The sequence below is a fragment of the Hyphopichia burtonii genome (assembly GCF_001661395.1).
Source record: "Hyphopichia burtonii NRRL Y-1933 unplaced genomic scaffold HYPBUscaffold_9, whole genome shotgun sequence".
NCBI lineage: Eukaryota > Fungi > Ascomycota > Pichiomycetes > Serinales > Debaryomycetaceae > Hyphopichia > Hyphopichia burtonii.
The window spans coordinates 28,655-43,586 of NW_017963736.1; the positions used below are offsets into that span (position 1 = coordinate 28,655).

Sequence of the window (14,932 nt, forward strand, 5' to 3'; positions counted from 1 at the left end):
TTTCTTTCTTTTTTTTTTTTTTTTTACATTCACTTGCAATTTAAAGTTATATTCGACTACATTTACGGAAGTATATTAGAAAAAATGGCATCCAAGAGTCGGAAGTTTTCCAATATTAGAGATTTAACCAATAATTCATCAAATGAATCATCTCCAGTTTCAACAGAACAATCTAAAACTAGAATAAAGTCAAATAGTAACAGTCCAATATTAAACAATCTGGAAGATTCAGATGTTGAAGAAGGAGTACATTCCCAATTGAATACTAATAATCCAGATAATACAATTTCCACCATTGACGATCAAACAATTAATGAAACAAATACCCCATCAACATCAACAATATTAAAAAGTAATCATCGAACAAAATTAACGTTACAAGATATTCGATTAATATTATATTTAATTGTAAGTATAAAACCATTTAAATACGTTGGAGATAAAAAAATCACTCAAACTAAGAAATGGGAAATAATTCAAAATAAATATCAAGAAATTAAAAAATCCGAAAATAATAATAATATTTTGAAAAATGTTAATGATGAAATTATAGTACCAACAGTCAGAACATTACAACGTCAATTAGCAAATGCAATTAAAAAGGTCAAACTATCTAAAAATAATAAGAAAATTAGTAAAATTGATTTAAATAAAGATATATCAACTTATTATTTTAATTTTATTAATAGAGATAGTCTGATTAATGAATTAGAAATTGCGTTATATGAATTACATGAATTAAGTGAAACATTAAAAATTGGTAAAAATATTAATAATAATAATACAACAACAACAACAAATCTACCAATTTATAATGAAGATGAATCAATAACAAATAAAAAACAAAAAAAATCACCATCATCCATTAGTAATATATCATCTACATTATTACCAAATCCACCCAATATAAGTCAACACGAGATTTTTCTTAAACAATCAATTAATTCAACCAACGGAGTTATAAACAATATAAATGAAATAAGAAATCAATTATCACAAAATTTGAAAACCAATATTGAAACAAATAAAATTATTGAAATTTTGAATCAATTAGTATTCAAAAATTTAGAATTAACTAATTTGTCCGAAAGCTTATTTCAAGAACATATTGAATTTATAAGAAGACAGAATCATTATCTAAATCAGATTGTTGGAACTTCTCAGAATTTTAAACTTAAACAAGATGAATTGAACAAAAATTTAATTGTGGAAATTATTGAATCATTGAAAAACGTTGATGAAGATTTTGAAGAAGAAGAAGAAGATTTTGAAGAGGGTAAAACTATTCTACCTAGTATTAACCAATTATCTTCTACTCAAACTTCTTTATCTCTAGCACCTCCTTCTTCATCTTCCTCTACCAAACCAGATAATCGAAATAATCGAATTTTAAAATCATTACAAGAATTACTTAATTGAAAACTACTAATTAATCATTAAGAATTACTAATTTGAAATCATTCGCCTCAATGATAAACCCAAAAAACACAATATGAAAAGACATCAAGCCCAAAAAAAAATAAAATAAACTAAAAGAAAATAAAAGAAAATAAAATAAAATAATGATAAAAGTAACAAAAGCTAAAGGAGTACTAACGAAAAGGAGCAAATTATAAATGTTCCATTATATCAGTATTACATATGAAGGCTTGTTCAAACAAAGGAAAAAGAAAAGTTCGTAACAAGAAGGCAAATGCCTGAAGTCTACAAATCCAACAAATTTTTTTTTTAAAATTAATAGCTGTATATCTATACAACACAATTGTACATTAATAATAAACTTAATAATAAGGGTTACTTTCATTAGTTACAAGGCCATACTTGTAAGATGATATATATATATATATATAAAGGAGGTTCATCAAATGCAATTCGCTGATACAATACCGGGTTGATGTTGCATTCTATTTCTTTTGATATGTTTCGATTGTTAACAAAATTGACTCAATGTATAGCGTCTTTTTGCTATTTTTTAATTATTTTTTTTGGTTTGTTCCATATTATTTTCCTTTAAGGCCGTTTTATTTTTCTTTTTTAACACAACCTACCAGCAGCTCAGTTATTCAATTAGCTGTAAGTAAAAAAGTTGACGTTACGGCTGAGCTGAAAATAGCAAATCAAGTGAGCAACCTTTTGGTGCAAGTATAGTGATTCTAAGAATTTTTTTTTTTTCTAAAAAATTTTTTTCTTTTGACCTTTGGCAGCACCACTTTAATCAGATGGAAAGTTATCTGTTCTCGTCTAAGCAAAAGGGGTTACAAATTATTTGGGTGCTTCATTAATTTGCTGTTGAAAAAATTGACCTTCATGTTAAATTATTCCCACCGTCATGAGTCAGTATTCAAAACAGAAGAATACGAGCCTTCGTTTATTAATGCCAGCTTAAGTTCCAAATATTCAAGTAGTTTGTGTAATTTAGTAGATGGTGGTAAAGAAGTAAATGAAAAGATTTGACTTGAAGGTGATGGTGTAGCGTTGAGAATACACGGAATCGGTGTTTTTCAAAGATGCCCGTTTGTCCAATCCTATTTGGCAGATGAGGAACGGTCGTTTTGAAATTAGCGCAGCGTACCTATAATTTAGCCCATGACGAATAACACAAGAAATAATAGAATATGGCAAAGTGGAAATTTGTTGGGTTTAGTGAATGAAAGGCACCTTACTGGTTTACGATGCTCAAACGGTTCCTCTGTGGTACGACTTAAAATACGCTTGACCTAGTTTTACTTCTACACAAGGTTGCAAGGGTTGCAAATTGCAGATTGCAAATTGCAGGTTTGCATATCAACATAGTGAACTTCAAAACAAAAGAGAAGAGAAACAAAAGAGAAGAGAAACAAAAGAGAAGAGAAACAAAAGAGAAGAGAAACAAAGGAGAAGAGAAACAAAAGAGAAGAGAAACAAAAAAGAAGAGAAACAAAAAAGAATAAGAGAACAAGAGAATGAGAGAATAAGAGAACGAGAGAACAAGAGAAGAGAACAAGAGAAGAGAACAAGAGAATAAGAGAAACAAAAGGGAAAAAAAAAGCGCAAAAAAACAAATCAAAAAAATCAAAAAAGCAGAAAAAACAATTAAAAGCCGAAAAACCGAAAAAAAACAACACAAGTGACTCAAAGTCTAAGACGAGAATCGGAAAAAAACGCGCTTTCCCAATCAGGAAAGCTGTATGATTGCAGCGCATCGACTGAAGAGGAATTACTTATTTAGGCCAAAAACTCAAGTGCATATGCACCTGCTCAAGCAGTTTGCCTAATTAGGCCTCTTTACCCAAAGAGGTAAAAACACAAGAGCACCGGAGCTTCCGGCCACAAAACTGCACTACCCCACAATTATCACTCCTTCTGGAAGGGCAAGCAGAACAGAGAGCTGAGGGGCACCCAATGAGGCAAACGTTTGCAGCAGCAGATTTTCACTTGCCTGAACGGGTATATTAATAGAAAGTGGAGAATGTAAATGGAAAATGGATTGAAGACTACAATGACAATGGCTTCCTTGTGGAACAAAGAATATACGTTGAAAGACCCCCACCAAACGAGCTAGAACCGAACCCCTCCACGGAGACATGGATAAGCTGTTGAGTTTGAAAGTAAATTATACTATTTCGAAATAGTAAAACAATAGTTACTGTAAATTATAGTATTCCAAAATAGTTACAAGTAAATGATAGTTTAAAAGGGTATAGTTTAAAAGGGTATAGTTTAAAAGGGTATATTATTAAATTACTAAACCAAAAATTTAGAATCGAAAAGGGTATTATAATTATCTCGTAAACCGAAAGAAAGAACAAAAAAAGAAAAAATAATAAGTATAACCGAAAATAAAAGGTTGGGGTAATGCGTAAGCATACAAACGCCAACCCATACAGAATTAAAGTCTCCAAGAAAGAACTTTTAAACCGAAAAAATAAAAAATGCAAGTAGGTAATGAAAAAATCATTACAATGGGGTATCAATTGAAGAAATTCACAAGGTGAAATAAATAATTTTAAATTTTAGCTAATTGAATAGCACCGAAAAGTCATGAGCAAAGTGAAAAAAAGTAACCGAAAAGTCGTAACAGCACTGAAGGGGGGTATCTTGTAAAATAAAAATCAGTGAATAAAAAGTAATAAAACCGAAATATTGAATAGCGACAAAAGAATTGAAAAAGGCCAGAATGAAATTATTAATGTACAAGAAAATTTAAATTGCAATAAAAGCATTTAAATCAAATTCACGTCTATCATTGAAAAATCCATCAATTTCACCATTCAAAAATGAAGGTTCGATAGCTGGATTTTCAAATTGATTAAATTCTTCAACTTCAGAATTATAATCGGAAGTTGGAGTCAAAATCTCTTCATTTTGATTAGTTGTATTTAAAAACAGTTCAATTTGATTATTGAGAGTCATGAAATCTTGTAAATCACCCAGTTTATTATTTGGACTTGGAGGTAAAGTTGGAATCTTCTTGGCTGATTTAGCAACCTTCAGTTTTTTCAAATTTGGACCGTTATAGGTTTTAAATTGAAATTGATTTTTTCTTCCTCTTTTATTAACTGGTTTTTCAGTTGATTTTTCAACTGGTTTTTCAACTGGTTTTTCAACTGGTTTTTCAACTGGTTTTTCAACTGGTTTTTCAACTGGTTTTTCAATTGATTGTGTAGGTTGCTCTTGGAATTGGCAATGGTAATCCAAATATTGATTGAAATTGAATTGGTTTTGGAATAATAAAGATTCAATTTCATTTGATTCATTAAAATTTATTCCTAATCCAACATTATTGACATTTGATTCTAAAAGGGTATTAGAAAGGCTATCGTCCTGCACATTGGCCAGTGCGGGAGCGGCATTAGTGTCAAAATCGGTAAATTGATGAGGTGCGTCGATTGGTGAGAAATTTCCTAAATAGGAAGGATTACTGAAGATTGAATCATTATGAGAAACATCGCTAATTGAATCACTTGATAAATCCAACATTGGAGATTCCATATTAATAGGAGAATCACTTAATGACTTGGTAGTAGCGATAGAAGCTTCTGATTTGACTGGAGACAAATCAACAAAAACAAAATCAGTTGGCATACCTGGTTTTGTCTTTGGTCTTCTTGATGGAGGTTTTCTTGTAGTATATGATTTACCAGCAGCAGCAATTTTCAATGAATTTTGTAAGCATTCAATTGAGCTATTTGATTCTTGCCCTGATGATTGACTTGAGCTAGATGGAGTTCTTCTAACTCTCCATAATTTCTTACCATTAGCTGGAGGTAATATTTTCCTATTCTTGTTAGTATATATTGCAATTGACTTATTATAAAGTAACATACTGTTGATTCATTATCCAAGGGTATAGGGTATAAGAGGATATAAAAGGCTATAAAGATATAAAGAAAGATTAGAAGAAGAAGGAATTTTTTTGCAAAATTTATGGGAAATCCCCAGATATTTATTTCAATTGGAAAGGATACGAATATTAGTTGTTGGGTTTGTCATATGGGAAGGGGTTATAAAAAGGGATGGTGGTTATTATCTAGTATAGATAATTTTTGTTTCATTAACTTTCCTAACATGGATGGGTAATTATTATTGTTGAAAAAAAAAAAGAAAAGAAACTCTTTGTTATTGCAAAGATGCCAAAAAAACAAAATTTAAAAATAAGGCAATTGAAATAAATCAACCGAAAAAGAAAGAAAGAGGTTGCAAAACTAGTGAAATAGACATATGCATAAAACTTTTTTGGAACGAACCTTAGTGCTTAAAAAAAAAAAATATAAATGGACTAATAATGCAGGATGTCATGATATTGTTAGGATTGGTAACCTTATCCTGTTAGGACAATGACCATTTGTAAAAGACAAGTTTGCTCAATTGAATCCCCCCCATAATGTTTATCAAATAGCTTAGTTAAGTCGTCAAAGCCGTAAAAAGCCAAAAAATTTAGTGTCAGAAACAGTGAGAAGCTCATTAAACGAGCCTTCATTTTTGTAGGACTTGCCTAATTAGTCACGGTGATTTTGCACTCTACCCAATCACTACACTAACCCACCAATGCACTAACCCACCTACTACACTCAGTACATCGAGTGAACTAGGTACACTAAGTCAAAATACGCATACCATCCCTTCGAACTCCACCATTACCAAAGCATGTGTATTGTAGTGGGATCACTTGAATCAAAAAGAACAAAACCGATCAAACAAACAAAGAAAAAAAAAAAAAAAAATTAAAAGAGGAGTGCGAATGTTTTCATAAGTTACTAAAAAAGTAGCCACTACGTCAATGAACCTACCTAATTAGGATTCAGTGATAATAAAAGGACTTGAATGTGAATGTGATTAATAAACCTAAAGAGGAGAAAGCCATTTTAATTAGGTGCATAAGAGAAGTCCGGAGTGTGGCAACTCCGGATTGTTTTTTCATCGGGCCCAATTAGTGCGCAACATCATGGGTTAGGCAACAACAGACAGAGTGCCTTTCTTGATTAGGCTTGAGGGGGAGGGGTTCTCCTCCAAATTGACTAATAAATAATGCTTAATTAGTCTTGCCGGGGATCACGAAAGGAGCCCTGCCATTGTCGTTAGTAAGAAGGAGCTGATTTGATTTTTAAGGATTGTCTGTGAAAAAGGCTCATTAAAGGCAGAGAGGGAAAAAAAAAAAAATAATTGACAAACAGAAAATGTGGAGACAAACGAGCAAAAAAAGGTCGTCAGCCATTATTCATTCGGTTAAAAAACTCATTGATTGCTACTAAACAATATAAGCCTAAAGAAAATATCAATTTTCAACTCCTTGCACAACCCATTCTACAGCGACTTGCCCATTTAATCCACTCCTTGAACAGAAGCTTGCCTAATTAGTCTTTTTGATGCGCCTAATTGGGCCAACCACCAAAAGGATTCAAAAAGCATATTTTTAGGGTTTTTAGTTTATTTTAACTAGATGACTAGCAATCAAAGAAATAGTACGAATACGATGATTTGGAAAGAGTTAACTTGAATAATTTTACCCAACACTTTTTTTGTAACTCAGTAAAATTCCTGTTGATTCCTGTCGAATTACCAAAGTATATTTGATGATCTTTATGGGTACTGATGATTAACCGACACCTCAAGTTAACTGGTAGTATGCTATACTCCATAATCTAGATATAACTCGTCCACCCGATACATCATAAACCACCCCAAGTGGTGTGATTTAGATTAATTAGGTTTGTTGGATATTGTCTACCATTGGAATTTTTTTAGTGATTAGAGTCATTTTTGGAAAAGCCGTTGGAAAACTTTTTCGGGCGGATTTATAAGCGTGCGGGCTGCAATTAATCACCCAACCTAATTAGGCAAGCAATTTTGTATACCACTTACCTAATTAGGCCGCGCTGTACGTGCGGCTAAAGTAGCACGTCTAAGTCAAAACTTAAACCTTACCAAGTCATTATAATGTCATTTCTTCAAAATCTGACGATCTTGGTTTGTTGGGTTGACTCCTTACACCTCCGTATATATTTCGGAGATGATGTTGCACAATGAATTGGCGAGTCTGGAAGCTACAATCGCAATTGAAATAACTTAAATATCTATGTTACACTATATACAGGGATCAAAAGATAAGATTAATCTTTAGCATTTTCTTTAGCATTTTCTTTAGCAATTTCTTTGGCAATTTCTTTGGCATTTTTTTCTTCAACAAGTTTTTTTAATCTTTCCTTTGCTTCAGGGGTATAATCTAAAGTTCTTGTATCGGTGTGTCTCATTGACATGCCAATGCTTTCTCGTTTTCTTCTCTCGATTTCTTCTTCCAGGTGCGGAGTGAACTTGACAAATTCAAAGTCCCTGCCAGTGTCCCACATGACATAGACCCCAGCAATGGTGGCCAAAGTACCGACCACGACTCTTTGCCAAAATGGCGGCGTTGGAGGAGGCATCTTGGAGATGTAAAAGTTGGTATTAAAAGATTAATTGCTGAATTCCAAAAAAATTTTTTGCTCTCTTTTTTTTTTTTTTTTTTTTTTTTTTTTTTTTTTTTTTTTCAATAGCGAGCATCACGTGACTACGCGTTCTGGTTATAAAACTACCTACTTACTCATGAAACTTAAAGAATCAAAGGGGGTTTTTCAATTAAACCCACCATTATTAATCGAATTTATATTCATCATGGCAGCGTTACCCAAGAGAATCATAAAAGAAACCGAACGATTAGTATCAGACCCGGTTCCGGGAATAACAGCCACCCCGTCCGAAGACAACTTACGATATTTCCAAGTAACAATTGACGGACCAGAATCATCTCCTTATTCTCAAGGTAAATTTGAATTAGAATTATACTTACCAGATGATTATCCAATGTGCGCACCAAAAGTTCGTTTTATTACTAAAATATATCATCCAAATATTGATAAACTAGGTAGAATCTGTTTAGATGTATTAAAAGATAATTGGTCACCGGCATTACAAATCAGAACCATTCTATTAAGTATTCAAGCATTGTTAGGAGCTCCAAATCCTGACGATCCTCTAGCCAATGATGTCGCCGAAGATTGGAAGAAAGACGAAAAACAAGCCATAAAAGTTGCCCAAGAATGGACTGAAAAGTATGCCGTCAAGTAATAGCCATCTCCTCTTATATAGTATATCTTCATATACAATCTATACAATAATCTATATATACAAATAGCTACGTCACACGACTCCAATACATTTGGCTTAAGCGAACAAAACAAACAGTAAATAAACAACACGTTTAATGCTTGGTTGAAGCATACAATCCCCTGAGTAGGCTGTGAAGATCAAGAACTTGGTTTCTTTCCTTCACTAGACGATGGAACATGTCTTGTTTGCATAGCTAGCTTCTTGCTGGTGCACGGGTGGAGGTCCACTGAAACCACTAACAAAACAAAAAAAAACACCAAAAAAAAAAAAACACCCGAAAAAAAACCACGCAAAATCGGGACATTCCTCCTACTCCTTTGGCAAAGGAGGTGTTTTAGCTAAAAGACTATACAAATACAGGAGACCAAGGTAACTCGGCAACTAGTCTTTGGTGTAGACCAAGATCTGTAGGCTCAATTTGCTTGTGTAGATGGATATCAGCAGGATATTAATAGGTTTGTCCTTATTTTGGTTGTATTTTGTTCTATTTTAGTTTGGCGCTTCTCTTTTCTCTTTTTCTTTTCTTTTTTTTTTTTTTTTTCGTTCTTCCTCTTCTTTTTGATCAAAACAACCGCTACGTACCTCTTCTCTTTCTTTCCCGATATAACCTTCTAGTATATGATAATCATCTTTCGTCGGTTCGTCAGTGCAATCACCCGCCAGTGCAACCATCATATTATTTCTCCCTCCACCTTGTTTTAACCTGCTGAAATCATCTTGTCATTTACCCGCTGTATTCTTTCGCTATTAACGTGTCACATTAAACCATTCGTTCAATTCTGCATTTATTCATTGCATTTCAATCTTGTCAAGACCATTTAGGATGTCTCAGCATATCAACAATAGTGATGAGGATATACTGAGTCCATTTCAAGATCCAAACTCGTCATTTCATTCAAATGATGAAACTCCATTCAATAACACTCCCCAATCCAGAGATTTTTCAAATGATTCATTCAAATCAGCAAGACTGCCACCACCAACGTCCCAACCTCCGGTGTTACCAACTTTCAATAATAGTCAGAGAAATTCAAAGGCTTCTGATAATGAATCAATAATCAGTGCATTACCAACTCCAAATTTGAAAACAGTTTCATCACCACAACAAAGTATAAATAGAAGACCCTCGCTCCGGTTTAACCTACCTAACAGTCCTCAATCAACCATTTCAAACGTGCCCTCGCCCACTACTCTTCATTATAGTCATACTCAGAATCATAATCAAAACAATACCACCGTTCCACCAACAAAGTTCATTCCAACTAACTCAAAATCTTCTCCATTTATGGATTCAAATGTAATCATGGAAAATGAAATTTACGGGTTGAAAAGACCAAATAGCCCATTCATTCACGATGCAAACGCGTCAACCAATTATGAAGAAGAAGAAGAAGAAGATGAATATTATGATAACGACCCTAATGATGTTAATAGAAAAGAAACTGTAATGAAAAGAAATAGATGGGGGACCACTAGAAATAAAAGCGGGAGACCTCAACGAGAAAATTTAAGTCGATCCAAAACTTTAACTAAAATTTTACATCCAAAAAATTCTAATAGATCAAGATCAAATACTATTCGTAGTAGAAATGATTCAATTAAAAAACCAAATACTTTAAGTCAGGACGATTATCATCCTTCTAACTTAAGTACTGAAACTTTAACTAACTCTTCAAATAATGATGTTAATGATCCAGAAAAAGATCCTTCAGATAAAAAAGATGAAAAACGTTCAGTTGTTTTCAATAAATTATTACCAGATGAATATTTAGATCCTGAAACCGGTAAGCCAATCACTTGGTATCCAAGAAATAAAATTAGAACTACCAAATATACTCCTTTATCATTCATACCCAAAAATTTTTCAAACCAATTTTTACATAATATTGCTAATATTTATTTCTTAACTTTAATCATTTTAGGTGCTTTCCAAATCTTTGGTGTTCCTTCTCCCGTATTGGCAGCAGTCCCTTTGATTGTTATCGTTATTATCACTTCCATTAAAGATGCCATTGAAGATTCAAGGCGTACCATTACTGATTTGGAAGTTAATAATCAAACTACTCATATCTTGACCCAAATCAAAAATGATCCCGATTATTTTTATCAAAATTTAAACGTTAATGATGAAAAAATCGGTTGGTGGAGATTATTTAAAAAATCATGCTCTAAACTTTTATTCAAATTTATTCATTGGTGTAAAAATAATTTTTCAAAAGAAGCAAAAGCAAATAATATTAGATTGAAAAATCAAAAATTAAATGGTGATAATCCTGATTATAGAAAAAGTTTAGATAGTACTTTTTTCGAAGTTTCTTCTCCTCGCGATTCAACTAGTGATGATCCTTTCAGTTCAAATAATGAAAACTTGGAAAGAAAACGTCAATCTTTTATTCAACGTCGCTCAATGCAAGTTAATCGTGATAAAACTTTGGAATTCACCAAAAAATATTGGAAAGATGTAAAAGTTGGTGATATGTTAAGAATTTATAATAATGATGAAATTCCTGCTGATGTTATTATTTTAGCCACGAGTGATGAAGATAATTGTTGTTATGTTGAAACTAAAAATTTAGATGGTGAAACTAATTTAAAAGTTAGACAAGCTTTAAAATATGGTTCTACTTCTGATAATAAAATTAAAAAAGCTGATGATTTAATTAACCATCGTTTTCAAATTGAAAGTGAAGGCCCTCACGCTAATTTATATTCTTATCAAGGTTCTTTAAAATATGGTGACGATGATAATGAAAATAAAGAATCAATCACTATTAATAATTTATTATTACGTGGTTGTTCTTTACGTAATACTAAATGGGTTGTTGGGATTGTTGTTTTCACTGGTGATGATACTAAAATCATGTTAAACGCAGGTATAACACCAACAAAACAATCTAGAATTTCAAGAGAATTGAACTATTATGTTTTAATGAATTTCGTTTTATTATTCGTAATCTGTTTCGTGTCTGGTTTAGTAAATGGTATTTATTATCGTCAATCGGGTACTTCAAGAGATTATTTTGAATTTGGTACTATCGGTGGATCTCCTTTTAAGAATGGATTGATTAGTTTCTTCGTGGCTGTTATTTTATATCAGTCTTTGGTTCCTATCTCTCTTTACATTACTATTGAAATTATTAAAACTGCCCAAGCTTTTTTCATATATTCTGATCGTGCTATGTATTTTGAAAGATTGGATTATCCTTGTACTCCAAAATCTTGGTCAATTTCAGATGATTTAGGTCAAATTGAATATATTTTCAGTGATAAGACTGGTACTTTAACTCAAAATTTAATGGAATTCAAAAAATGTACTATCAATGGTGTTAGTTATGGTCGTGCTTATACTGAAGCTTTAGCTGGTTTACGTAAACGTCAAGGTGTTGATGTTGAATCTGAGGGAAATATTGAACGAGAACTTATAAATCAAGATCGTATCAAAATGATTGATGACTTACGTAAACTCAATCAATCAAGCTCCGATTATGATGATGAATTAACCTTCATTTCTACCAACTTTGTTGATGATTTAAATGGTCAAAATGGTCCTATTCAAAAACAATCCAATGAACACTTTATGTTGGCCTTAGCTTTATGTCATTCAGTCTTAGTTGAAGATGACCCAAAACGACCAGGTAAAAAATTACTTAAGGCCCAATCTCCGGATGAAGCTGCTTTAGTTGGTACCGCAAGAAGTTTGGGATATGCATTCCAGGGTAATACAAAGAAAGGTTTTTTAATTGATGTAAATGGTATTCGTAAGGAATATCAAGTTTTGAATACTTTAGAATTTAATTCAACCAGAAAAAGAATGAGTACCATTATTAAAATCAGTGAAGAAAATCAACCTCCAAAAGCATTACTTATTTGTAAAGGTGCTGATTCTATTATCTATGGTAGATTGTCCAAAAAATATAATCATTCAAATATGTTAGAGAGTACTTCAAAGCATTTAGAACAATATGCCACAGAAGGGTTAAGAACTTTATGTATTGCTCAACGTGAATTAAGTTGGAATCAGTATTCCGAATGGAATAAACGTCATATGGAAGCTTCAACATCATTAGATGATCGTGAAGCTAAGATGGAGGCAGTTGCCGATTCAATTGAACGTGAATTAATTTTATTAGGTGGTACTGCCATTGAAGATCGTTTACAAGATGGTGTACCTGATTCGATTTCATTATTAGGAGATGCTGGTATTAAATTATGGGTATTAACTGGTGATAAAGTTGAAACTGCTATTAACATTGGATTTTCATGTAATTTATTAGGTAATGATATGGAATTATTATTATTGAAAAATACTTTACAAGAAGAAGATATTAAAGCTTTGAGTTTACCACCCACAATCAATGAAGATTTTAATAATGATCAAGATTTGATAAATTATTTGATTGATAATTATTTAAGTCGTTATTTTGGTAAAACCGGATCCATTGAAGAATTAGAAGAAGCAACTAAGGATCATTCACCTCCAGATGAAGGATTTGGAGTTGTTGTTGATGGAGATGCCTTAAAATTAGCCTTGAGTAATGAAGAAACCAAGAGAAAATTTTTATTACTTTGCAAACAATGTAAAGCAGTTTTATGTTGTCGTGTATCACCAGCACAAAAGGCAGCAGTTGTTAAATTAGTTAAAGATACTTTAGACGTTATGACACTAGCAATTGGAGATGGATCTAATGACGTTGCTATGATTCAAGCAGCAGATGTTGGTGTTGGTATTGCTGGTGAAGAAGGTAGACAAGCGGTTATGTCATCCGATTATGCAGTTGGACAATTTAGATTTTTAGCTAAATTATTATTAGTTCATGGAAGATGGTCATATAAAAGGTTTAGTGAGATGATCCCCAGTTTTTTTTATAAAAATGTTATTTTCACCATTGCATTATTTTGGTATGGACTTTATAATAATTTTGATGGATCTTATTTATTTGAATTTACTTATCTTATGTTTTATAATTTAGCATTTACATCATTACCAGTGATATTTTTAGGGATATTTGATCAAGATGTTAGTGCTAAAGTATCATTATTAATCCCTCAATTATATCGTACTGGGATTATACGAAGTGAGTTTACTGAAAGTAAATTTTGGTGGTATATGGGAGATGCAATTTATCAGTCGATCATATCATTTTTTTTCCCATATTTAATGTATTATGAAGGATTTCAATCAATGGATGGATTGCCAGTTGATCATAGGTTTTGGATTGGTATTGTTGTTACCTGCATCTCATGTATTGCATGTAATTTCTATATATTATCACATCAATTCAGGTGGGATTGGTTATCGAGTTTAATTGTTGCATTAAGTATATTGGTTATTTATGGATGGACCGGTATATGGACGTCATCAATGGCATCGGCCGAGTTTTATAAAGCCGCAGCACAAATATTTGGACAGACATCCTTCTGGGCATGTTCATTTATCGGGATTCTAGTTTGTTTGATCCCCAGATTTTTTTATGATTTTGTTCAAAGAATATATTGGCCAAAAGATGTTGATATTATCAGAGAATGTCAAGCCAGAGGCGACTTTGACGCTTATCCCGAAGACTATGATCCAACCGACCCCAAAAGACCTAAGATCAGCCAGTATAGTAGCGAACACGTTAAAAGGAAAAGCATGACTCAACAAACCCAATCGTCACCAATCACCGGAACAACCATCAATCCCTCCCCCACCACCAATTACTATAAGCACATGGAAACAAGTAGCTCCACCGGTGCCAGTGGAAGCACTGATTTAGAACAACAGGCTGGCTATTACAACACCAAAGAAGAACAAAGAAAATCAATGATCAAAAGCTTAGATCCCCGTAAAACCAAAAGACAGTCCCAGCAAAACCCTCCCAAGAGGAGATCAGTGTTAGATCTTTTCAAAAGAAAATCCCAAGGAGTCTCCTATTACGACAACAACTCAATCATTGAAACCTACAATTTCCTGAATGGCACCACCGAAGACTTACCCAACTCCATTAGAACCGAAGAAATCGCCATGGAAGATTTTAATAACAATCAGCAAAAGTTCTCCAGAATATCCAATGACACCAGAAGAATCTCCGCCAACTACCAGCCAAACCGCTAGCCCTTATGACTTTATTTCGTTTTGCTCCCCCTTGTTTCGGTTTTGTATATTTTAATAGATCGTATATATGTTATGTACATTTAGATGTAAATAAAAAAGTTATGTTAAGGTAGTGTGAGTTGGGTGCAAAACAACCGGATGGCCATATCCGGGCATGGGCCATATCCGGGCATTTCAACTTTTTTCTTTTTTTCTTTTTTTCTTCCTTTTTTT

At 32.7% G+C, this 14,932-nt stretch overlaps 6 protein-coding genes across 6 annotated transcripts; 3 read left to right on the top strand and 3 right to left on the bottom strand.

The window, feature by feature from the left end:
- Positions 1–84: 84 nt before the first annotated feature.
- On the top strand, positions 85–1,419 carry HYPBUDRAFT_150717 (uncharacterized protein; the record flags this gene model as incomplete). The annotated part of the gene is made up of 1 exon (XM_020220300.1): positions 85–1,419. The coding sequence occupies one exon, from the start codon at positions 85–87 to the stop codon at positions 1,417–1,419; it is 1,335 nt and encodes a 444-aa protein (XP_020073845.1).
- A 1,826-nt stretch (positions 1,420–3,245) lies between these two features.
- HYPBUDRAFT_232898 (uncharacterized protein) lies at positions 3,246–3,706 on the bottom strand. Its single transcript, XM_020223156.1, has one exon. It carries the CDS (start codon positions 3,563–3,565, stop codon positions 3,320–3,322), a length of 246 nt encoding a protein of 81 aa, XP_020073846.1. The 5' UTR covers positions 3,566–3,706; the 3' UTR covers positions 3,246–3,319.
- Positions 3,707–4,182: 476 nt separating this feature from the next.
- Positions 4,183–5,354, bottom strand: AGA1 (Aga1p; the record flags this gene model as incomplete). Its single annotated transcript, XM_020219559.1, has 2 exons — positions 5,307–5,354; positions 4,183–5,257 (listed from the first exon to the last, which is right to left on the bottom strand). Exons 1-2 carry the CDS (start codon positions 5,315–5,317, stop codon positions 4,183–4,185), a joined length of 1,086 nt encoding a protein of 361 aa, XP_020073847.1. The 5' UTR covers positions 5,318–5,354.
- A 2,199-nt stretch (positions 5,355–7,553) lies between these two features.
- Positions 7,554–7,976, bottom strand: HYPBUDRAFT_154128 (uncharacterized protein). The gene has a single exon (XM_020221916.1). The coding sequence runs from the start codon at positions 7,899–7,901 to the stop codon at positions 7,590–7,592; it is 312 nt and encodes a 103-aa protein (XP_020073848.1). The 5' UTR covers positions 7,902–7,976; the 3' UTR covers positions 7,554–7,589.
- A 73-nt stretch (positions 7,977–8,049) lies between these two features.
- Positions 8,050–8,709, top strand: HYPBUDRAFT_154129 (E2 ubiquitin-conjugating protein). The gene has a single exon (XM_020221917.1). It carries the CDS (start codon positions 8,131–8,133, stop codon positions 8,581–8,583), a length of 453 nt encoding a protein of 150 aa, XP_020073849.1. The 5' UTR covers positions 8,050–8,130; the 3' UTR covers positions 8,584–8,709.
- Positions 8,710–9,277: 568 nt separating this feature from the next.
- On the top strand, positions 9,278–14,828 carry HYPBUDRAFT_144635 (aminophospholipid-translocating P4-type ATPase). The gene has a single exon (XM_020219886.1). It carries the CDS (start codon positions 9,449–9,451, stop codon positions 14,717–14,719), a length of 5,271 nt encoding a protein of 1,756 aa, XP_020073850.1. The 5' UTR covers positions 9,278–9,448; the 3' UTR covers positions 14,720–14,828.
- Positions 14,829–14,932: the final 104 nt, after the last annotated feature.